The 24,740-nt window shown below is 49.9% G+C and overlaps 4 protein-coding genes across 4 annotated transcripts; 2 read left to right on the forward strand and 2 right to left on the reverse strand.

Annotated features, from left to right (window-relative positions):
• Positions 1 to 10,933: 10,933 nt before the first annotated feature.
• On the forward strand, positions 10,934 to 11,866 carry NCS54_01485600 (Protein kinase domain-containing protein; the record flags this gene model as incomplete). Its single annotated transcript, XM_053159978.1, has 1 exon — positions 10,934 to 11,866. The coding sequence occupies exon 1, from the start codon at positions 11,117 to 11,119 to the stop codon at positions 11,864 to 11,866; it is 750 nt and encodes a 249-aa protein (XP_053015953.1). The 5' UTR covers positions 10,934 to 11,116.
• Positions 11,867 to 11,985: 119 nt separating this feature from the next.
• NCS54_01485700 (Hypothetical protein) lies at positions 11,986 to 12,353 on the reverse strand (the record flags this gene model as incomplete). The annotated part of the gene is made up of 2 exons (XM_053159979.1): positions 11,986 to 12,000; positions 12,060 to 12,353. 2 exons carry the CDS (start codon positions 12,351 to 12,353, stop codon positions 11,986 to 11,988), a joined length of 309 nt encoding a protein of 102 aa, XP_053015954.1.
• Positions 12,354 to 14,790: 2,437 nt separating this feature from the next.
• Positions 14,791 to 15,512, reverse strand: NCS54_01485800 (Hypothetical protein; the record flags this gene model as incomplete). The annotated part of the gene is made up of 3 exons (XM_053159980.1): positions 14,791 to 14,793; positions 14,850 to 15,010; positions 15,062 to 15,512. The coding sequence occupies 3 exons, from the start codon at positions 15,510 to 15,512 to the stop codon at positions 14,791 to 14,793; spliced, it is 615 nt and encodes a 204-aa protein (XP_053015955.1).
• A 6,490-nt stretch (positions 15,513 to 22,002) lies between these two features.
• Positions 22,003 to 23,478, forward strand: NCS54_01485900 (Hypothetical protein; the record flags this gene model as incomplete). Its single annotated transcript, XM_053159981.1, has 9 exons — positions 22,003 to 22,104; positions 22,151 to 22,284; positions 22,333 to 22,374; positions 22,427 to 22,493; positions 22,547 to 22,583; positions 22,641 to 22,653; positions 22,703 to 22,792; positions 22,841 to 23,183; positions 23,239 to 23,478. The coding sequence occupies 9 exons, from the start codon at positions 22,003 to 22,005 to the stop codon at positions 23,476 to 23,478; spliced, it is 1,068 nt and encodes a 355-aa protein (XP_053015956.1).
• Positions 23,479 to 24,740: the final 1,262 nt, after the last annotated feature.

The following is a 24,740-nucleotide window of genomic DNA, read 5'->3' on the forward strand; positions in this document are numbered from 1 at the left end:
ATCGACTCCTCGTCCCTCGTCATACAAAAGTAAAAAAGCAGTCTCAAGTCTTCGACAGCTTCCTCGCTGGGGCAGACGTACCGTCTTATACTCCTCACCCTGTTGCGGGGTATGTCAGCATGGCCGGATCGTTCGTGCCTCACTGATTCGCCCGACCATGTCACGCACTCCACTCATCCTTCGTTCCCGTGCTTACCTGCAGCACTCTCGTCGCTCCGCTCCTTCCGTGCCTATCCACAACATTCCTCGCTATCGCTCGTCTGTTTATCAACTGGGGAAGGCAACCTCACTGCGTGATGGAAGCCTGAGGCCACTCTATGACGGTCCCGTCCCGTGTCCCAAGGTCCCCCCTAAACCAAAGTTATAAAGCCCCTTCGGGGCTAAGGGGGGACCTCTATCCCTCACTACGTTCGGGAGACATCTCACTACGTTCGATATACCTGCACTAACATTGACCGGATTATAATCCTCAATTTTCTGGGACACTCGCTTTCGCTCGGTCCTTCATGGAATGTATTACCTCTTCGCTAAGGCTCGAGGTCATCTTACTTTTACCTTTTTGATTCCATCACGATGTCATTACTCCATATCGACTTGACGTCTCCATGAAGTTTTATCTCACTTCATCATTACATTATCTAGTCGTCTCGTTCTTCGCTTCGCTCATCACTAACGACACGTCGGCCTGCGGCCTCCGTAAGCTTTAACACAGTTCTTGCTTGGATGATTAACTCTTCACTCGAGTTAAGACTATTGTCAATCCTTCACCCTGCGTCGTTCCTCCTCGGGTTCAGGACTATAAGGTTTTACATTCAAGATTACTATTACTTTTACACTCGCACACATTAATACACTCGCTCACCCGATTACGTGTTTGTGCTTGGGTTTGGGCTCGCTCGTGATCTTCTTACTGCTCGCTTACTATTACGTCACATTGAAATGAAGCTATCTACAACACCAAACTAGGCAACTATCACTCTTCTATTACGTTCTACAATTCTACTTCCTTACTCCCTATGGTCAAGTCAACACTTTCCTTACCCTCAATGAAGGACTCTCTTGTCGTCCAACTCTCCTCCGTTTGTATGCCCAAATGGGTACATCATCACTACTACTCTCCTCGCCTTCTGGCTCTACATCTACTTGACTATTCGACTCCGTCTCACTCACTTCGTCACTTGATACCAAATGAACAAGACCATCTTCCATCCTAATAGGACTCCCAAGTACCTCACCCCGTTCGGTTCCCCAAGAAGCCTAGAGGCGAGCGGGTTGTTAGTCTTTTTTTCTTGTGCGAGCAGTTGTAGTAGTAATTTAGTATTTGTTTAATCGTGATGTGATTGTAGATGTGAACGAGAGTGAAACGTGATTATGAATGAAAACTTGATCGTAGACGTGAATGTTAAACTAAGATTTTCCATGGAGCGAGGAGGAACGACGCAGCGGAATGGATTGACTATTGATTCCTCATCTGCATATGAAGAGTTCATATCCAAGTCAGAACTGTGTTAGAAATACCTGAGCCGAAGGCGAAGGTGCTGGAGGAGCACGACGAAGGAGTGCGTACGACAGTTAGATAATAAATTGAACATCGTGAAAAACTTCATGAAGGAGAGTGAATGTGAATGAACGGAAGATGGGAATAGAGTCATGGAGCATTAGCGACATGGAATAAAGATCGAGTGAAACGAGATCCAAGAAGAGAATCGAACCGGAGGGGAGATTCTTGAAAACTTGTCCCAGGAAAGTGGCCGGATCTTTTTCCGGTCACTGTTAGTGAAATACTTTGAAGAAGAGGTCGAACGTAGTGAGACCGCACTCGAACGAAGTGAGAGGTCCTGGTCCCCCCTTAGCCCCGAAGGGGCTTTATAACTTTGGTTTAGGGGGGACCTTGGGACACGGGACGTGACAGTCCATGCCTTTAGTCTGCTCGCAGACATTGGCATTCCCCCTGTGTGTAAGATGACGGAGAAGGAGCGCAGCGAGTGAGTCATCCGTTGGTAGGCAGTGAAGGGAGGGACGACCGGAACTGCTGGTGGTAAGGAAGTGGAGGCACGTAGTGGTGGAACGACGAATGGGGACGGGAGGTACGATCCGGCCGCCATCTCACATAAGCACGCAGGCGTAGCCGAGTACTTAAAAGACGTAGTCTTCGACCGTAGGTGGAGGGAGCAGTGCGAACTCTTTCCTTCAAATATTTTTTGTCTGTTCGACGCAGGGCGGAGTGGTATGGCATTAAGAGATGCCTTTGTGGTTGGCGGAGCCAATATCCATGATTTTGTAACGGAGTTTCGGATGGACGTTGGTCCATTTTTAGCCGCATTGCGGTCGGCGGGAGCTATTGTTACGGGCAGGCCCGTCATTGTGTTCGCAGCAGGGCTGTGGAATCGAAGGTATGAGTTGAGCCCGGGGGCTCTTGTGTTAGATGTATTGTATACGCGTTCGGAGGCGCGTACTTCTCTTTTGCGTCTTTGTGAAGGCGCAGGATATAGTCGTGTGCACACGCGTTGTTGTCACCTATGGGGTGAGTGGAAGGGATTTCCACGTGATAAGGTTGTTTGTTTATCCAGAGGACGTTGGATGCAACGGGCAGTACATCTTATCGAGCTTCCGCGAGGACCGGTTGAGACTGTGTTGAGTCGAACTTACGGTTGTATACCGGGTACCTATTTGACGGGTGGAGGCCGTCTCGTGTGTTTGTTTCCTGGTTTGATTCTGGAGAAGAAGCGGTGTTGGATACCCGCTCGATTTGCAAATGATGCGAGAGCACATGTACGATTTAAATATCGTCCTTGGCGGTTGTTGGAAGACGATGAGTTTGAGGCAAGTATGACGGAGGTAAGTGCTGTCGGGAGGACAGTATCTGATGCTTTTACGTGGAGTGTTTACTTTGACATCCATGATGGTACACTTCTTCCTGAAAGGGAAAGAGACGATAGTATAACAAGGTTTGTTCCTTGGTTATGTGATTAGGTGTATTGCTGACATGGAGTGACAGTCTTTTAATTCAGCAGGGTAGTCTGCGATGGGAGCTAACGGAGAGTGATCGTCAGCACGCTTTAAGATTTCCTCATGTGAGGGCATCGTTTAATGCTAATGGGAATATATTTGATGCATCTTTTTGGCAGTGGAATCTAGATGACGGTTTGTTTAGAGGAGTGTGTGGACGCAATTTATTGGGGTAATTAGATGAGTAGCGAGCATTGATGATGTGAAATGGAGCGAACAAAAACATAGAAAGCGAATATAGAAGTGAGCGACATGGAAGTAGTGTTGTAGATGCGAGCGTGATGTATTAATTTGGAGTGATGTGATATATGTAAACATGAATGTGAATAACCTCATATAGTCCATGAGCCGAGGACGTAGGACGCAGGCGAATGGATTGACAATCTGATTATGTTCAGTGAAGAGTTCATAGTCCAAGCAGGATTGTGTTAAGAATTACGGAGCCTTTAGGCGACGTGTCGGAGGAGATGGAACGGAGTGACATCGACGAGGACTAGATCATGAAATGTGTAAGAGTAAAAACATCGAAGTTGGGTGAGATGATATGTGAAGGCGGAATGGAGATGGAGTCAAGAAAAAAAGAAAGTCGAGCATAAGCGAGACGTAAGATGATAAGAAACCTGAGCCATGCGAAGGTTGAAAGTGAAACTTGAGTTTGTCCCAGGAACTTGGCCGGATCTTATTCCGGTCAATGTTAGTGCAGGTACATCGAACGTAGTGAGATGTCTCCCGAACGTAGTGAGGGATAGAGGTCCCCCCTTAGCCCCGAAGGGGCTTTATAACTTTGGTTTAGGGGGGACCTTGGGACACGGGACGGGACGTCCAAGCAGTGGAACAATTGTCTTCCTAGCGTGAGCAGGTTGACATCCCCAGTCATTAAGCACGAGCGTCAGCGAGATGCGGGTCTATCCATGTGGACGAGGGACGAGGAAACATGGAGTGCTATGGAAGTGGACGGAAGGATGACGGGAACGACGATTGGCCGGCGAAGGAGGCACGACTGAGTCATCGTAAGATGATAATTCCGGCCATGTAAGACGACCGGAAACAGAGTTGAGGACGTATATAAGGGAGGGAATGCCCGCTCGACGTAGTCTTTGATTCATGTGGGAATCAATGTTGTTTGAAGCAGAGCTGAGTCTGACTTCCTCTAGTGAGGAATCAATCTGCATTTACACAAGCGTGTAAACACGAATGAATGAGTGCTATACATATCCAGAGGATGAAGTGAGAAGACGAACGACTAAACATAAACAGGAGCCGAAGGCGAAATGGTGATCGAGACGAGTAGTCGAGTTTCTATAGGGTCGGAGGCGGAAGCCGACGGTCATATTCCCAGAGGGAATTGGTGCTCGAAGAGCGTGGTGAGGGGAACGAACGATACATGGATCACCGGGTAGGTGATGAGGGCATACGCCCGAACGAATATGGAGACATAGTCGACAAGCTTCTGGAAGAAGAGGCACCAAAGGGGCCATGTGATCGAACGAAAAGTGAGAGACTTTGTGGAGTCATGCGACCGGAGGGAGACACAATGTTGGGGATGGCGTAAGACATCTTGAAATCCTTTGTAGAGCGGGAGCGAGTGGGTTTCTTATGTTTTATTACTACCAGGATGGTGGATCCGAATAAGGAGAGGTGGTGTTTGGAGGACGTTTTACATGCGGGTATCCGCGTATATGGGAGCATCGGAGTATGTGATGGTGACCCGGAGGGGTGGTGCCTAATGGCACTCATACAACACGTAAGTGTAGACTCAGTCGAGGTTGACCGAGACTCTTGACTCACCGAGAGGTGTGGCGAACTTGGTGAGCCTGACGTACGAGGAGTACGGCATAGAAGCCTTAGAGAGAGACCGAACAGGGATCAAGAGTAAGGTGGCGCCAGGCTAATGGTGGGCTGTCAATGTCTGTTCTGTCGCCTTCACTGCAATTTTAACCCCACACGGGGCAGTGGAATGTTGGATCTGTTTAGTCAGGTAGACGTTACCCAAAAGGGAACTGGTGATAACCTCACCCACCCATCCATCTATCTGTATTCATACACTTAGTCACATAGGAGCGAGCACATATTTCTTCAACATGTTTAGCGAGCCTCAAATCATCACCCAAAAAGACGAGACAGAGGCGAGCGTATTGTTGTTTGTATCTATGCGAGCATTTAGTATTATAAACTTATTTTATTGTTGATATAATTATAAATGGTGAACGTAAAGTGAAATGTAAAATGGAATGATAAATGTAGATGTAAATAATATCCAAACTTGAGTCCTGAGATGGGAGGAGCGCATGCGACGGTTCATCGAAGGATTGACTAGTAGAGTTAACTCGAAGTGGGAGTTAATATCCCAAGCAAGAACTGCTTTAATCCTTACGGAGGCCGCAGGCCGACGTGGTGGAGGAGCACGACGAAGGAGTGCGTACGACAGTTAGATCATGAAGTGATAAAAGTGTAATACACCATGATGTGGAATGGTGATGGAGAATAATGAAGGATGAAAGACTTCAAGAATAAACATCTGAGGGAAACGAAGATGGAGTAAAACCTGACCGAAGGGAAGGTTAAACTCGAAGAGGGATACGACCTTGGGAGTGTCCCAGACATCTGACCGGAATTAAGAAGGTCAGTGTTAGTGAAATACTTCGAAGAAGACTCGAACGTAGTGAGAGTCCCACCGAACGTAGTGAGGTGAGAGGTCCCCCCGTATGACCGAAGGTCATCTTTAACTTTGGTTTAAGGGGGGACCTTGGGACACGGGACGGGCCAACTTGTTGGGTGAGTGTCCAGGCTTGCAGACGTCAGTCGCTTGCCTATCCCCAGTTGGTAAAGACCATGGAACGAAGTGGAATGAGTCAGTGTGTAGGCATGTGGACGAGGGACGAGGGAACATGCTGACGGTAAGAAGGCGGAGCCCACGGATGTGGGTGGAGACTCGTCATGGTCGGAATGAAAGAGCGCAGCGAATGACTGATCGTAGATCAATCCGGCCATTTTTTAGCGTACCTCGAGGGACGAAGAGGTATAAGAAGGGCAGTATGCCCACTCCTGTGAGAAATTCGAGCTGGTCTTGAATTCACTTGACTGAGCCAGAGGCGAGATGGACATTTGTCCTTGAATGTCGACAACGTGTTGGAGGGAGCCGCAACGAAGAGTGAGGATGCAAGATTGGAACAATCAAGTGAGGATACGAACGCTAATCTATGTATAGACCGGAAACGTAGTGACGAAGATTGACGAACGAAGTGAGTGAGTGGCAGTTGCATTATTACTTGGAGTCAAGTATCCTTCGTGGTGACGCTGCGCTAGCAGTATTACGGGCAGAGCCCGTTGTCGGTGTGCTTGGGGGAGCGGAGTGACCATCTATATTGTACTCGGGAAGAGTAGGTAGACGGAATGATGGAGTCGTTCTCATATTCGTGTACGTATCCCGACAGAGGAGGGGATAGATACTGGTCTCAGGTATACGTAGAGCCAGAGGTGATATATTCACGGCAACATGGACGAAGTCTTGGATACACGTTTGCGTGTTGTTGGATTCCACTTGATGAGAGTGGGCGACGAGAGGAGACATTTTGGGATCATTGTAATGCACTGCGACATGGGAGGAGTGATGTAACCGTTCGGGTGATCAAGCGGACGCGTGATATTCTATTGATAGGCTTTGTGGTGACGACAAAGCATGGTCTATGTGTGGATACATTTCCACAGTATTTTTCTAGTTGGTGTCAGTGGCACTTTCCGATCGGAGATGAAGATGGAGAGGCATTCTTTCGTCAGGCCATAGGCATAGTAAGTCGAACAGACGTAGAACCTTTAGAAGAGGATGATGTGATTGAGGTCATTGAAGAGATTGAAGATAATCGATCGAGACGGAGGAGTCGTAGGAAGTAGATGGACTTTGTAGATTATAGATGCTAGATTGAGATGTGTGAATGGCTTCATTAATGGAAGCATGTAGTAAGATGAATGATTTAGTGGAAGCGAGCATGAGTATAGGGAGCGAACTCAAAACTAACATAAAGAAGCGAAAGAGGTTCGCGACCTAGTGATTGTATGCGAGCATGTAGATATTCTTAAAGTATTTCATTGTGTAATTGATTGAGTAAACTTAAATGTTAAATGTGAAATGTGACTTAAAATTATTATCGTAGAACACCGAGCGGAAGCGAAGGTGTATGACGGAGTGCATGTGGGAATAACCTCATGCTGACATTAAGTCCCGAGCGGATGAGCGAGCGAAGCGAGGGAAGACTGAGGGATCGACAATCTAACTTAACCCCCGGAGGGTGAAGTATAGACTGTGATCTAAACTTACGGAGCGTTAAGCGACGTGTCGGAGGAGATGGAACGGAGTGACATCGACGAGGACTAGATAATCAATAGATGAAGTAATAATAAAAACTTCATGAAGAAGTGGAATGAAGTGGAAGATGAACAATGTGAATAGCACTCGAAGAGGAGATCTAAATCGAGCAGCGCGAGATTTAAAATGTGTCCCAGGAATTTCAGGATTATAATCCGGTCACTGTTAGTGCAGGTACATCGAACGTAGTGAGATGTCTCCCGAACGTAGTGAGGGATAGAGGTCCCCCCGTAACGCCGACAGGCGTTCCTAACTTTGGTTTAAGGGGGGACCTTGGGACACGGGACGGGTCAAAACCAAAGGTCAACAGCTTTCAGTGCTTGCACGATTGCTGTCACCCAGTCAGTAAGCGACCGACGAAGGAGGGAAGCAGTCATTAGGTCATCTGACGAGGGACGAGTGGGATGACTGTTGGTAAGAGCGGGAACGACGGTACGGAGTGGAGCTCGTGTGGCGGGGAGGAGCGTCAGCGACGAATTATGGAACGAAGTGAAATCCGGCCACCCACATATGACCGGAAACAGAGTTGAGGACATAAAAGGGCAATATGCCCGCATCATCTGGAAGATTGAATTCAAGTTGGAATTCATTTTTTGTTTGAGTGAACAACGAGTGTTGAGGACGGAGTCAGTACGAGCAGGTGAGTACGTGTATTCATTCGGAGAATTATGTGAGGATGCGAACATTTATTTGTTTTACTAACATTAAACAGGACCGGAGGGACTGGAATGATCGAACGGAGTGAGGAAGTGAACGGAGTGAGGAAGTGAACGGAGTGAACATTATTGTTGCGAACGGTAAGTGAGTGAGGTTATCGTGAGAGTAGAGGAAGGGACTGACGATGGATTTTACGGAGTAGGTGAGTGTGGATCACGAACTCGTTTGGGAGAGAGTATCTTTCGAAGTGCCAGGTCGCTTCGCTCCATAAGGGTGCTTCGCACCAAAGTGTAGAGTATATCCCGAGAGATGACGAGGGTACAACAGTATGTGGCTCCGTCAAGGTTGAAGGAGCATTTGATCATTCTTTTTGATGCCATGGTAGCATCAGGCAGGCGAAGAAGGTCCAGGGGAGACTGGACTCAGCCAGTTCATTTGATACGAACGTGAGGTAAGGGCCGAGAGGCTAAGGGAAGACGGGAGGATGACATGTTGGAAGGGCAAGCAGCCCGTTGTCATATCTCGAAGAGAGACTAGACTATGTTCATGGGCCGTGACGGCACATCTACTAGAGTATCCGAGGAGACGAGGGATGATCAGATCAATCGAAGATGGGAAGTGAAGCGCACTTCAATGTTCTTTGAGTATATGGACAGTGGTGTATGTAGGATACATACGTACCCTAGACTGAGCAGGGATCAGTGTAAGACGGTGTCACGTTATGTGGAGTGGTTGTGACTTGCACTGCAATTTTAACCCCACGCGGGGTAGTGTGTTACCGAAAAGGGAAGTCGAGATGGCTTCATCCACCCACGCACCCATCCAAATGTAATCATATACTTAATGCATGATGTGATTGAGCGAGCATAAGAGATAGTAGTCGCGAGCCCAACATAATCCAGAAAAAGCTCAGAAGGGTGAGCGACTGGTAGTATTTATGATGCGAGCATTTAATATTATAGAAGTGATTATTTGTATGTTTATTTAATTGTAATTGGAAATGTAGACGTGAATGTAAATGTGAATGTGATCGTAGATGTGAAATAATGATGAAACCTCAAAGTAGTCCGGAGGGCGAGGAGGAACGACGCAGCCCGAAGAGGTCTGAGGAACGAAGACCGAATGACGATCTAGATAATACATGAAGACATGTGATGATGAAATAAAACTTCAGGATGAATGAAGTTGATACGGAGTAATGAAGTTGGAATAACTTCAAACACCGAGCATAAGCGAGGATGGTTCGCGTTGCTCACCATCTTACGTCTCACTTCGTTCGACTGTTTGATGCTATTCATACCGTCTCGTATCACTCAACTCTCTTTCTTCTTGAAGTTTACATCTCTTGATGTATTATCTAGTCATTGTCGCGACGCTATCGCGTCCCTCCTCGACTCGTCGCCTAAAGGCCCCGTAATTTTATTTCACAGTTCCTGCTTCCCCTGCCGGGAGCGGCTTACTCTTCACTATGAGTATAAGCTTACTGACTCTTAACTACCACTTCACCCCCAACGTGAAGCATCTCACGATGATTACTGCCCACGGTCGGTACCCCCCCCCCGCGGGGTGTTTTACTTATGTCTACGTTTACGCTTCACATATACCATTTGAACTTAATGAACCAATTAATTAAATATATCAATACATCAATACTACTGTTCGCATTAAATTAGCGTGTCGCTCACCAGGTTACTGTTTTGCGATTATTATGGCTCGCAACTACTGTCTGTTATGCTCGCTCTCTACTTTGTGCATACATATGTATGGGCGGGTGAATGAAGCTATCACCACTTCCGTTTTAAGTAACACCCACTTGGCGCCATCTTACTCTGATCCCTGCTCGGTCTAGGGTATGTATCCCATATATAGTCCTAATCAGTCTGACACCGATCCTCAGTGTCATAAGAAATTTACAAAGAACCTTCTCTATTCTCGGTCCTAAGAAAAGGGCGTATAAAAAAAGAATAACATCACTGCCGGTACGCTCCGCAATCCGGATCCGTTCAACCTTAGGTTAATAAATATCAATAATATACCAAGAGTCCTTGGTACTACCTCCTCGGTCTAGTTCGCCTTCTGCTTCTATAATCACCTGAGAGAATTAGCTCACTCCCCAATCGTTCGCCCGTTGGAAATATGTAGCGAGTCCATCCTGTCCTGTCTCTGACCGTTCACTACTCGTTCATATGATCCTTCGCCCAGCATTCGGAGCAATACTCGGCGTGGTCTGGATATCAGGAGAGCTGCGAACTACCGCCCAGCACGCCAAATGCCGCGGAACAACATCGCATCTGGCATATCAACTGAAGGCAGTCAGGAGCGGAGCCCTGCATGGAGCCTAAAAGGAGGAGCCGCTCTTGGCCGTGACACGTCATTTAGATGGGAACAGGGATGGAGAATGGTTGTAAAGGGTGATGCTTAGAGAAAGGATCCGTTGCCAGGAGGCGCAGAGGGAAGAAGGCTCCTGAGATCCAATTGCAGTCATAACCCCGTGCCCTCGAAAATCTCCCATGTCATAGAATCCTCTAGATGATCATGTCCTGCCCGAATCATTTGGGTCACTTGGGGAGTCCATCGACACAAGGGTACAAGAGCATTAGATAAAGTATGTGGGGAAATGAAAGATGGACGGTGGGCTTATGAACGATCCTTGAGTTGAAAAAGACTCAAGACGCCACCTGTCGGCGTCGTTTCGATGGCCTCCCACCTCCCTCCCAAGCCATCTACTGAGGGTTCTCCCGAATAGATTCAGGTTCAGGTTCTATTCTTACTTGGCTTTAGCCAGGGGTTTAGCCGAGGTTGAATGGGTCGCGGCTTAATCACGTGTTGGCTCAACAAGCGCTAGGATAAAGGTACAGCCGGAACCCGAATGGATTCCATCGACCGTTAGAAATTGGCTACGGTTTCCTTTTCCTCCAAAACATTTCCTGTCCGTTTTTTCTGTCAGGACTATCTCAATCCCTACCTATTGACTTGCTGAAAAGCCTTTATCATCCAGACCGAAATCGCTTCCTACACCTGACGTGCGAACCATATCTCGATTTCACGATCAGCTTCCGTCGCTTCACGGCATTTAACACCACCAGAATGGTAGCAGCCGTGCCTGTTTCCGATAAAGCCACCAGTATTCAGTGGTATCATGGACTGTCGGGAGTAGTTGTTGAAGCTCCTGATCTAACGGTTATTAAGAGGCCCTTACCAGGAGAAGCGTCCGAAGCACAGCTAGAAATCGAGCGCCGTATCTACAAACGCCTGGGCCATCACCCTTACATCACCAAATTCATTGCCGCACATTCCAACGAGATCGTACTCGAACGTTTACAATACACTCTTCGGAAGCGCCTTTTGGAACTCCGCAGGACGAACAAGCGGCCAGCCAGACAAAATATACTCCGGTGGGCGCGGCAAATTGCACAAGCGTTCCATCATGTCCATTCGTGTGGTGTGTTGCAGGTGGATATTGGCACGTACAATGTCTTGCTGGACTGGAATGAGGATGTCAAGCTTTGCGACTTTGCCGGATCTTCTCTCGATGGTTCTGAGCCTACAGTGGCTCCCAGTGCACATTCCACGCATCCAAGGATATCTATCACGCATCCTTCCATTCGATCCGAACTGTTCGCCGTCGGCTCAATGCTATACGAAATGGAGACAACGTACGAGCCGTATGACGATAAAAATGATGGGGAGCTTGAGGAGCTGTTTGACGCAGACCACTATCCAGAGGTAGGAAATTTAACGTTGGGTGAGGTGATTACGAAATGTTGGACTGGGCAGTATGTGGATGCTAGCGAGATTGCTATGGACATTGGTCAGATTGAAAAGCATTTGAAGTGAAGGACAGTATCCCAAGATTCGTGGCTATAGATCGGAGGGAAGCGACTCTATCGTAACGGAACCCCCAACCGCCTTGGCCCAGCACCTTCTCTCCCCCTCAAGCCTTCCTGAGAGCTTTCTTAATTGGCGTATTTCTGGAAATTATAGTTAGCCAACTTTGTTATTTTATTGTAGGCGCTCGACAAATTCTTACGATCACGGCTGCGGTGCTCGATGTGCAAGTGGGACAGTCCCCAGCTGTTCTTGAAGAACCTATGAGAGCGTCCTTGGCTATTGTTGAATCTGTGCAGTGCTGGCGGACACCCTGTCCTTTCTCGCATAGCATGTAAACTTGAATTCGGACATGATGCTTCACCGGCTTTTGCTTGCAGAGGGTGTATGTATGGGTAGTTGTGGTGTATTCGCACATCGTGAAGAAACTTTCAAGAAACAGATGTGAAGAAGGAGCTCCGATGGCGAACGAAGAAACGAGCGGCGGGGAGGCCATTTTAGCAGACTACGGCAATCAATGCGCTCCGTCTTTCTCGCCTCATCTGAGTACGATACATGTAACTGCAGATTCAGTACTGCAGATGCGCGGAAAAGAACAGTCGATGCATCTTGAGGTGATTGAGGTGACCCAATCTCGTGTGGCTCCTTAGGCCTGCTGTGTCCATTGGAATGATGCCGGCAATATGCACGCACGACAACTCAGCCCGTTGCTATCTTGTCACTTTGTGGGGTAACATGTGGGCCTGGGCTTCGTTAGGCAATACCGCGTTGAGTGATGCCCACTTTACACAATTGCACAATCGCAGTCACATAATTCGGATAATAAGATCTTGAGTATCATCCCTACCTCAGAGCCCCGCATAAATCTATGTAAGCAGACTGGCCACCCTCTAAACCAATCAGCAAACAAAACCACTTGTACTACCTCTGTTGTGCACGAGGGACAAAACTTGGTCAACCGGTCAAATCAGAATCCGCCATGTCACTGGTTTGCAAAACTGCATGTCCCATGAATGCTGCTCTAGGCCTCGAGCAGCGAGGGCAACTGTTGGCTCTTCGTTCCTCTTCTTGCGGCCAAGGCAGAGCCGCTTCCTTGTCTACTAGCGTATGCGGCAAACCGACTGATGCGATCGCTGCTGCATGGTGGTTGCATGACTGGCTGTATAATTTAATCAAATCGTATATCCGACCTGCGACCGAGAATACTCGCATGGCAGGCCTCAAGTCATGTCCAATTCTCCCAGCCAATCGGATGCCCTAAAATGGAACGGGCTATCGCACTCCAAGTGCGTCATGGCGTATCACCTGGAACATTCCAGCCAGGGATAAAGAACACCGAACCTGCCTCAACCACCGGGTTCTGGCCGCGGGTTTGGTGTTTTTTGTCCCCCACTGGACCTCGAGCCCCTCGCCTGAAACTGACATCACCATGAAGGTGGGTGACGGGAGTACCCCGCTTGTTATGTCAAATCGCGTACGCGGGTTTGCCGATGCGACGTGGTCACCTGCGCTGGCCCAATTTTGTCGTTCCTACGCTAGTAAATTTTGCCTCGCGCGTGCATGCCCCTGGGAAGGGGAAGTGGTGGTCGTCCAACTGCTGCATGCGCTGATCCAACGTTTTCGCCTTGAACGCTAGTAAATTTTGCTTTCGCAAGCAATATTCCCTTGCGTGTACTGCCCAGTCGAGATGTGTTTCGTCAATGAGGCACTCCATCTCCGTAGCTCACGGTGGGGGAGACACGAAACACGAGACTAGCAAAAAGTGGAGAGCGCAGCCAAGCCAGTCTCGGGTTTTGCCTGATTCCTACCCAAAGGCATGCCTGCCTAAATTCCGAGTAATTTTCTGGTATGTCGGGCAATTGAGCCTAATGCTCAGTACGGCCACTGCGCTCCGCCTAACTCCATTCTTGTCTTCTGTGAGGAAGCCCCAAAATCATTCTTTCTTAGTGCATCGTCATCTATTTACCGTTTGGTTGCCTCGATGCCTTTCGCTACCTTTTATCCAAATATCTGGTGTCGTCGCAGTCCTCACACGACCCAAACAAGAAAACGCAGCGTCTATATCGAAGGGAGGGGGTACCTACGTGGGCAGTCATGAGCAAGAGTGAGGAAGTTAAGCAAGTAAGTTCTTTTAGTTCTATGCGGTTACTTGACCCTTTTAATTGATCTCCCACCAGCGATTTAAGCCGTTCACGTCAACCGAAGCCTCACTACTCGAGGGGGCAGATGGGACTCCGAGGTGGATCGAAGGAGCTGGCCAAACGGTGATCTGGTCTGGCTGCCAAGTCACACTCAATGAGCGACGAGGCGATAGGTGGGTTGGGGTCGTTGAACTGGGGCGCGAAGACATAGGGAATCTGCCTCGAGGCTGGGCGCTCTGGGTTACTGGTGAGCAAGGGAAGGTGAAGGAGTGCTGATTGAATGGCTCTCCTTCGACATATCCCCATCGGTGGAAAGAATATTACATAACGGCTGGAATTTATCTTAAATATAGCTTATTGAATATCTCGAAACCTTCTCTCAAACCAAGGGTTAAGGTGATGGTCGCTGGCATGCACGATTCACGGGAGATTGTCATCGTCACGCACCGCGTGGCCCGAGTCCCTGCCACTCTTTCTCGTCTCCGAAAAGGAGCTGCGGCGATTGCCGCAGCAGTTTCAGGGCCAAATATCTCAGAAACGGCGTCGGAGTGACTCCCTTGGAGAACAACGTGAGGATTGGGTAGTAGCCTGGCCCCATCTTGCAAAACAACCTCACGAGTCTCCCCAGTAGATTCCAAGTGTGCTCGGAATAGGAGCATCGCAAGACGTTCCACCTTGTTAGCTTCGACTACCAAAGTCATGATGCAAGAAACATCCCCAAAAGACTTGCGCGGGAAGTTCATCGTTACCGCAGCAGTCATGTGGTCGGTTGTTCCATCCTTCCTGATCGCGTCACTAAAATATTCAGGAAAAAGACTCAAGAGGCCCTCAATAGAAGCTCCTGTCGCCACTTGTCCTTCTTCGTCGGACAGGCCCGAGCCGGTATAGGCTTGCGATGGATCGGTATAGGCGCTGCGTGAATCATCCCGAGAGTGAATGTTCGTGGGAAGGGTCGAATTAGGAGGGGATATCGGGCAGTCATCATCATCATATCTAGAAGGTTCGTCTTGCCCTGCTTTGTCTGTGAACAAATGGTAATAATTTGTTTAAACGAGCTACTCACGGCGGCGTTTAGAGCCAACGGTATCAATGGCCATAGCCCGAGTTTCCAGGGTCTGTTGCTCCATCGACTGAATGGGACCTTCAACGCTTGGGTGGATGCTCGAGTCAGCGATCCTCTCCGCAATTCTTGCCCTTTCCTCCACCGGCAGATTATCGAGCTCCTCAATGAGCTGTTGTCGAGCCTGTCGCCCGTTGAAATGAGCTTGTCCTGTCGTGGTGAGGTGATGTGCTATCCAAGCTTTGAATCCGCCGCGGTCGAGAAAAATTCGAGCGGTGTTATCCGGCGCCAACGCTTGGGTGGTTCGGAATGATTGCCGAAAGTTGTATGGAGCTCGTTTACGTGTCCATTCCGAGGTGAGAGGTGAAGAAAATAGAGTAATCAGATGTCCGATTGACTCCTGGTTGACCGAGGAACTTGTCGATGCTGGATCGTTGCCCCTCTGATCTGCCATGGTTGCTCACGACAACACGAGCCGGCAGAAAAATGGGAGGGGCTAGGGAGGATTCGAGATTTGGGGATGAGGGAAATTTTCTAGCTCGAGGTAAATTATACTAGCGCGGGCGCCTCATAAGAGATGCTGAGGCCCCTCCCTGGTGGACCTCGAACTTTACTCGACAAGGGCAAGCCAGGGCCCTTGGCCCATCCGCCTACCCCGCCTTCCCCGATTGGCTGGTTACAAACTCTGACTTCAGGTGGGGGGCCACAAACCGTAACGATCACGTTGGTACAAATTACTGCGCCAAGCACGATCCACTCAACCCGGACGCCCCCTTCAGCTGATGGGAGGCGCAATACGGCACAGGTAAGCTAACGATAACTCTGTAAAGCCAGTGCCCTGGTCGTTATAGCCTGTCCCTGATGAATTCAGAAAGGCTGGCCCAGTCGCCTCGAACAGTTGCTGCGGGTCAAGGCATTGCGAATGGGCCGCGGCCAACCTACACGTAGCTCTGCTGAGACCCTCGGATTCCACAAAATGTAAGCAAAACGGACAGTTTGCTAACGTTTGCATAAAGCCCTAGTAGCCAATGGTTTGTCAAAGATGGGACTTGTATCTTTGGTCTCCATCTCAATATTTATGCAGAGAGAATCAACGGCCTGGTAGCCCTTGATAGCTCGGTCACTTTATTGTACTTATAGGACCCTGGAGCGGCATATTCAAGCGTGTAACAACTCCCCAGATGTAGTGCGCCGTGAGTAGACTTGCAGAACCGCCTACAAGCCTTATGAGAGACAGCTTGTAAGGCTTGATGCATGAAATTCCCCAGGCTAACTCGGCCGCTCTTGGCCCGACCGCCTCATTTCGCTGATGGAGGATGGTGTGCAGTATAGCTCAGCTTATGGGAACTCCTTAGCCGCGTCAATAATGGCCGTATGAGCAATTGTCCTATTATCATCACCTACCCTAACGGGATGAGAGTGAACGGTTGTTGCAGGCCAACGCAACGTGAATGGGGTCATTTTCAACCTGCATGTAACCAGGCTGAGATCTTCTCGCATTCGACCGGAGACAACAAGGATGGGTTCCTGACGTGTGCATGGCGGCGGTTGCTCAATACTGTCTCAGATCGTCATGGGCCTGTGATGGAAACCGGGCTGGCAACAACACGCAACCACACCATAAGCAGACTAGAACAGAACAGCAGGGAGGTCGCTTATGATGGCCTGCCGGCTAGTGTTCTGGGGCTGTTGGTTGATCAGTTCTCGTAGTTACTGCCACTCCGCTTGCAGGGTTGCCGTGATGTACGCATTGGCAGAGCCGCCTGTCCTATTACTCGAGCCCGGCTCGGAGTTCCCGCCCTTAACAGTTGCTCCTCTCTTTCTGCCCTTGCGCCTGGCTCTTGCTGCATGCCAATGCAACGGGAACGAGGTCGCGACCAACCTGCATGCAACTAAGCTGAGACTTCTTGCATTCGACAAAGGGGAGACAACAGGAACATGTCCCTGACGTGTTCACGGCGCCCTGGTGGTCGATGGCATTGTAGTGAGGCGGGACGTTTATCTTTGGCCCCCATTGCAATGCTGGTCGGGGCGCCTCCGACCAGGTAGGTCAGTGAAGCTCATCTCGCACGACGTCTCTGTTGTTCGTGTGGCTGGTCAGCAAGTATAAGGATGCCGTCTTCTCCCCGTTGAGACTCCCGTCACCACAGCCAGTCCAGGCTACCTCTCCTGCAACTCCAGGTGTCAGTACACGAAGTACGCTCTTAGGTTACCGCACTTAGCTGCAATAGCCTCGCCTGTTTTTCCTCTTTCACCAGCCAATATGTCAGAGCACAACGGAAAAACAGACAACGAACCCAGTAGCAGAACTAATCCTGCTCCTGCTCCTGCACCTGCTCCTGCACCTGCTCCTCCTCCTGCTCCTGCACCTTCACCTGCTCCTCCAACAAACGGCGGGGGCACCTCCTCAAAGGGGGACTTTGGTCAAATTCTGGAGCCATCAAATAAGGATATGGGGTTCTAATCATCAGAATATTGTAAGTTCCCAAGAGCTTCGAGTCTTCACCTAGTTTGCTCATGAGTATGGACAAGCGGCATGATATACCAACTGAGGTTTGAGCATATATACGAATCTTTACGATATGTTCTAGGTCGCCTGGGATGGAGATATTGGTATCATGGATTTCGCTTGGGACATTCACTCACTACTGCCTGACTCTGTTATTCTTTTACCTTCAGTTTCGTTTAGTTGAACTTTCATTGACTATTCTTCAACCTCCGCCATGGCATTCTGCGTGACTCGCGGCAATGGTCGTTGCACGTGACCTGTGTGGGATTTGGTCAGCACGAGGCAATTTTGACAACACACACGAAGTTGGTAAAGACAAACAAAGGGCAGCAGTCGCGCACCACGCCCTAAAGAACAGCTATCAATAGGACTTCGTACGAGCATATATAAACAGGGCTTAATCCGCCTACTTTTCCTACTCTGTCTCCGATATCATATACACTGAACAAACAAGCGTCACTCTACAGATTCGGGATGCTCCTGCTTGGATGCGAAAATGGCTCCCGCGAGGATTTGCAAAGACTCGCAATGCAGGTGAGCTGCCGTGTCGATGATATGATTCCTGCACCAAACATACCTGGAGTGTTCACCCTACCGATGAAACTGCTACCAGAAGTCGCCATCGAGCTTTTTAAATGCTTCTACAATCGAGAGGTGTGTCTGAAATCATCTTCCAAACTATTGTGCTGACTCGGTAGCAAGCGAGAAACCATTTATACTTGGGCGAAGGAAAACGAGCTCCTTATCACCAAAAAGGCCATACTTGGACCGCAAATCGTCCGGGTCAGGCGCGGCGAAATCTCTTGTGGGAAGAATTGCATCTCGTTCTCGATTGTTGTGCCAAACCCCCATGGGGCTCAAAGGGCCGGGGATAAGCCTAGAACAGGGGAGATGACTGCTGCGGGGGGCGGACGGGTCGCGGTGAGGAACAAATTCGCAGCTCAATCTCGCCCTATTTTGAAAGTTGGTGATGTCATTATCCTCGAAGGCGGTGAAGAACTCGCTGTTTCAGGCGCAGAGGATAGAGTAGGAGAGGTTCAGGAGATTTGTTTAGTATCAGCCGTGCACGATGCCAAATTTGTGGAACAAGGCAAAGGAGGTTGGAACGAGAACATGGAGGAGGCGGGTCAGTCTATTGCTTAACACATCTAACGTCAGAAATCCCTAAAAGCCCATACCCAACTCTTCACTATCAAGAAAATAAGAGAAATCGTTCGGAGGGTTGTCGAACTGGGCTTCGTTCATTATTGGCTCTTCATGAATATGTCCCCGTGTGTTTTCGTCATCGTGTTCCGCACCGACTTCGGGTGCTGGGAGCAGCCCACCAAGGGCGTCCGCCCTCCAATCTGGCCGGATCCCGCCATCTTCATACACGTCAATCGAGTCTGATGTTTGTATTCGATGCCGGATCTTGGGGCTCGGATGACAGTCCTGGATAGAGAGTTCGCTAAGGCAGAGAACCTCACGAATGTCATCCAGCTCTGCCACCCTGCTCTTATCAGTGGTGAATCCTTCTTTGGCAACGGTAAGAACGTACGGTTTTTTAAGAAACCAGGCAACAAAGCTGACGGGATTTGGCGCCCAGAACTGTGAACGTCCCAGTTCCTCCAGGCCTTTCTCCAGCACCGGTCGAGTGATGGTTGCAAATTGCCGAATGATTTCGCCTTTTTCTTCCTCTGTTGTGTTTTGTAGATTTCCAAACTTGAGTCGCTTGGCTTGGCTTGATTAGTGAAACCGCTGTAGAATCTAGAAGACTGCTTACCGGTCATGGCTGCCAACACGCCCAAACCAAGGCGATCACTATTCCCGCCCTTTTTTTTGCAAATTTCGTTTGCAAACCTGTTCCTGTACCGTGCCATCTGTACTTCACGCCAACGGGTTTTATCCTTGGACCGCTCTAACATCTTGTCGTTTTGGTTCGCCCAGTTGTAGAGGTCGATGCAAGCGAGGAGGTGACGTAAAGCTGCAAGATGCAGGCTGGAATCCTGCTCTATTTGCTGCAACCATCCTTGCAATTCCCCAACAAGCCTGTCAGTCTCGCCAGGACTTGCTTCGACCAGCTGTTGGAACTCATTCAGTCTCTCGGCAATATCCGAATCAGCTGGCAAAAAGTTTCGCTCACGGGGGCTTTTGTTCGACGCGCCGTCGAGTTGCTTCAGGAGGAGCGATGCAGCTCGGTTTGGCGACGGCTTCTGTCTTTTCGATAGTGCCTCTCGACCCAATGTGTTTGGTGAAGTCCGCTTCTTGCGACGTACGAGAGACACCCCTACGACGTCGCTTTGAGAGGACGGTTCCCGAGCTCGTCTTGTTGAATGTTCAGTGGAGGAAGCGGGATGAGGGGAGGATGGCGTCGACGCGTCTAAAGGACTCGAGGAAGGAGCGGGCCGTAGTGAAAACGGCGAACGCCTGCTTGGGCGACAACCTGAAGGCGCTGGACTTTCGGGAAGGTTCGTGATCCTATAGTCAATTAGGGATGAATTCTGAGAGAGACGCTCTCTCTTTACTCACCGTTCCTTCAGGCATGTTTGCCGGAAGGCTCGATCTCCATCGACACCTGGCGGAGCGGCCTCACAACACGGGAAGACGGAAGATGAAATCTCCAAACAGCCCACCTTTCCACAGTTATGAGGTGAGGCGAAGAGTTGTTCGGCAATGAAATGTCCGTCTGCCTGGTGGAGGAGCCAAGCGGTTATCCGAATATCCCGGAACTTTTCCAAATATTCAACTGATAAGCAGTCCATAGTGCCTCTTGGAGGGGCTGGTGGTGAAGTGTAAGGGCGAAGAGTTCAGGCGTGACGGTGGGAAGCCGAGCAGGGAGGGGGTGCGATGGTGCCAAACATTTCAAAATGTTGAGCACCATCGCACCCCCATTTCTCCCTGGCACCACCCATTCCCGTTTCGGGACCCTGTCAGGCGGAATCCTCCTGTGGCGTGTCGCTTCGCGAGGACCACCATGTGGTGCTTGGTAATGACCATGGCAAATCATGCTAGGAGGAAGTAGAGGGCCTCGAAATACAAATACACTCCCACTCCCGGAATAGAATTACACTTCTGCACCAGCATCTGGTTGCCTCGTTTGCCTTCTTTCCATGCATGAAATCACACCCCTTGGCTCTTGCCTTACCCCACCATTCTCCAACCGCGAGTTCGCTTCTAAGTGAACCCAATGGCAATCACCATTAATCTTGTCGCTCAAGGTCCATCGCCGGGCTGTCCATTGAAGGTCTGGATTACCACAACGGTACGTCGAGCCTCTATTGCCTTGTGTGAAATGCTGACGGCGAAGAATAGATCAATGTCGAGTTTGACACACCTCGGGAGAACGAGCCGATTTGCACGGCCGAAGTATGCGGGCCTCCCCGGAATGTTCATTCAATTTGGTCACGGCTTATCTCCATGCTTTTCGCCCCATTTTGTTCTCAAATGATAAATGTGGAGTGCAGTGATGAGAAAGTGTCTCCTTTACCTCGGCGGAAGTCATGGTTCGCCCGCACTCGTGCTCGCATGGCAGATGCGGAGTGCAGTGACGAAAAAGTATCTCCTTCACCGCGGTGGAAGTCACGGTTCGCCCGCACTCTTTCCATTCTGCCTTGTTTCGGGTGTGCAGACGCAGATGACCAAGCCTTGACACTGCCACTGCTGCATGGTAGGAGGCCTCAAAACCAAGATGACTGGGTTAAAATGTCGGTGTGACCCAGAGCTTCTTTTCGGCGTATATAGTTAGGGACGGGGACTCAGCCTGAATTGAATGCTTTAATCAAACAACTCTCCTCCATGTACAGCCAACTTCTAGTGACACCCTGTGGCATTTCACTCATGGGGATGACTTGATCTTGGACGCCAACAGTCGACCGATCATCGAACCGTAAACGATGACCTAGCGCCCCTTGCCTGCGACGAAAAGCTGGCCAAAGACGTGGCCACCAGCACAGCCAAACACCTTGGGACACCCTCTCTGAACCAGTGCCGTATGGCTGAATACCTTTTCCACCGTGCTGGAAGATGTCGTTGCAAGTCTCGGAGAACCTTGCGACATAGGGAAGGTGTCAGCTTCGATACCGAGGCTTGATCGGTTAGCCATGACCCGACTCAGGTTCTGGACTCCTTGCCCCCATCCGTCCCTCCCCCAAGCTCGCCACCAGAATAGTGACCTCGTCTAGCTCGGTAGTTTCAGCCAACACCATCCTCACGCGCCCTGTCGAGCCCCGTCTCGTGGTTGTCGCCACGCGTCCCCGAACCTTGACGCTATCAACTACCACCGTTTTTCCGCCCCCTTCACTTTCTTTGATTCCCGGCAACCCATGATCCACGGAACCAGTGACGCCTTGTCGCGTCTCTCTTCTCAATCTTTCTTTTCTCTGAAAAATCCTGCTGCTTGGCCTACTCTAGTAGGACAGCACGTCACGGCCTCCCGCTCGCGTTTTCTTCCATCACCATGACCACAAGCGACGAGCCGATACGGACGAACGAGGATATATCGGAAGACTGGGTCCTCCTCGGAGGCTCAACAGCTTCCCCAGGGCCACCAGAGAATCAGGTGTGATGGGATACCTGTGACAATTCGCCGTGGCTAATTGGACTAGGAGCTTGAAGGCGACAACGACTCTGTCTTTGGGTCCTCTCCCAGTTCGACCGAATCGATAACGTCCTCCGTGTATGATTACCGTACGATAGATGGCAGGCAGTATCACAGCAATAAGTGGGATAATGGCTATTGGTGAGCAAAAGAAACCTCTAGATTATATGATACTAATCGACACTCCAGCTTCCCTATCGATCAGCAGCAACTGGACGCCCAGGAGTTGAGGTATGAGGTTTATGCTCACCACAAGAGTTATTTTGTTAACAAGTTGAGGTAGCCACTTTGCCGCCTGTATGCTTCTTGAGGGAGAACTTCATCTTGCAGACTTGAAAACGATTGACAAGGTGATCTGAGCCCAACAACTTGGCATGGGTTGGTGATTGACATTCCCGTCTAGCCCATTCAGAGAGTTCTTGATATTGGAAGTGGCCAGGGTAAGAAAGCCCCGATTACCAGCATCTTCTATCGTAGACTAATGAGATCCTTTGCAGGATACTGGGCAATGTAGGTTACTGTCTGCGCACGAAAGTTTCCGACGCTGATATAGATGCAGCGAATTTGCCGATGACCATCCTGACATGAAGGTCATTGGCACTGATCTGTCTCCTATCGGGGAAACCTGGGTGCCTCCCAACCTCTGCTTGTAAGAACAATGGCATTTTGTGCAGTACATGAAGCTGATTTGACTTAGTGAGATCGAAGACTGCAGACAGGACTGGACCTTTGCCGATTCACGTTTCGACTTTATTCATATGCGTCACTTGGTTGGTGGCATCAAGGACTGGTATCACCTCTATCGACAGGCCTTTCGTTGTGCCAGTCCAGGCGGGCTTATCGAGAGCCACGAACATTCCTTCATCTTCCAAAGCGACAACAAGAGCATCGAGACTAAGAGCGCTCTAGGACGGATAGGAGGTATCTTCAAGGAGGCGGGGGACAAGACAGGTTGCTCATTCACTATCGTGGATGACGGCGCACAGAGGAAGCATATGGAAGAAGCCGGGTTTGTTGTTGTCAAGGAGGAGGTTAAGAGAGTAAGTCTGGGCCGACCTAAAATTGAGCGTGAGCTGACCCAGTGCGGCGATGTAGATGCCTATTAGCGAGAAGCATGAAGACTCGGAGCTCCAGGAGATCAGCCTGATTGCATACGAAGCATTGCTCTACGATTTGGAGGGTCGTCTGCTCTATGTCACCACAGAAGTCTTGGAATGGTCGAAAAAGAAGACCTACGTTTTTGCGATGGAAGTGCGCAAGCAGTTGGAGCAGATGGATGTGTACGTTGACCACAGGATTGTTGTCGGCCGGAAACCTTGGAGCAGTTCTGATTGAGATGTTTAATTCGGTGTTCCTACCGGGAGGAATACCATGATGCGTGGATGTCCTTGAGGCTAATTTTCACTCTTCGCTATACATAGTTGACTATTGGACTTCGAGACGATCCCCTCAACGGATTTGTTTATCAGTACCTGCTCCTGAGCAACGGTGAAATGATGTCGGGCTCGCTGGCGGAACTCTTTGCCTCGATTATCGACAGGAGGCGGGGCCATCCGGGATCGCCTGGATGCATGTCCGTCGATCCCCCTGACACTTCGCTGTGCCTGGTGTTAGTGGATACATCCACCTTGGCCCTGGTCAAGCATGGACCCCCTACAGCACGATATGCGTACTACATTGACCACGCTAGGGAAAACGCCAATCGTGTGCTTGCATGGGTGAACGGACCAGACCAACGCGGATCCGGCTTGCTTTCATTTTATGCTTGCTTCTGGGGAGTCGGGGGTCATCCCGAGGAGCTGAACAACCATCCCGATGGGGGTCGTTATACTTGCTTTTCGCATGCGACGCCTCTACCATGCACCGGCCTGAATGGGGATGCCGGACTGGGTGGCTTTCTTGGAGAGAGTCGTGATGGCCCGAACCCTCCCTCGGCAGCACGCAGCATGGCCTCCTGATGCCAAACATTCGGCCCATATATGAACCACCTCTCCTCTTTGCAAGTTCACGATAGCATCCGACTCCCTTGCACAGCAACTCCCCCTCTACAGTCAGAATCGCCATGACCAAGACCACTCGCCCTCGAAGAGTCCTCGATGCGTCTCGCCGTCGAGCCATCAAGCAACATCACAATCGACGTCCAAGCCAGAAAAAGAACAAGCTGGACTCTCTGCACTCTGCCCCTCGCAGGCATCCCCGGCCTCGACGGTCAACACGCCCAAGACGAGTAGTAACAACAAAGTCGTTACTGTGTCCAATGGCGCCAAATTGCGCATCGCTTCTTCCCCCATGTCAATCAACCCGGCAATCAACGCGGCTGTTGCTCGAGATGTTGGGCCTCCACCAGGCCGTTCTCAACCCTCCCATCGACCCTCGAGCCGATATCAATATCCTCCGGCGGTTAGGTGTAAGGAGATGCACCTTGCAGCTCGTCGTTGCCGCCGAAGGTGCCCTGAGCTTGTCTCCGGCATCTACACTCACGCTTGAACGGCGAGTAGAGCTCATCCAGGATCGTTGTGGCCTTAGGGAGTGCCCGCAACACGAGCGACCGAACCTTACAACGAGAGACGCTCTTATTGAGCTACAGCGATACAACA

Source organism: Fusarium falciforme, chromosome 13 (genome assembly GCF_026873545.1).
Source record: "Fusarium falciforme chromosome 13, complete sequence".
NCBI lineage: Eukaryota > Fungi > Ascomycota > Sordariomycetes > Hypocreales > Nectriaceae > Fusarium > Fusarium falciforme.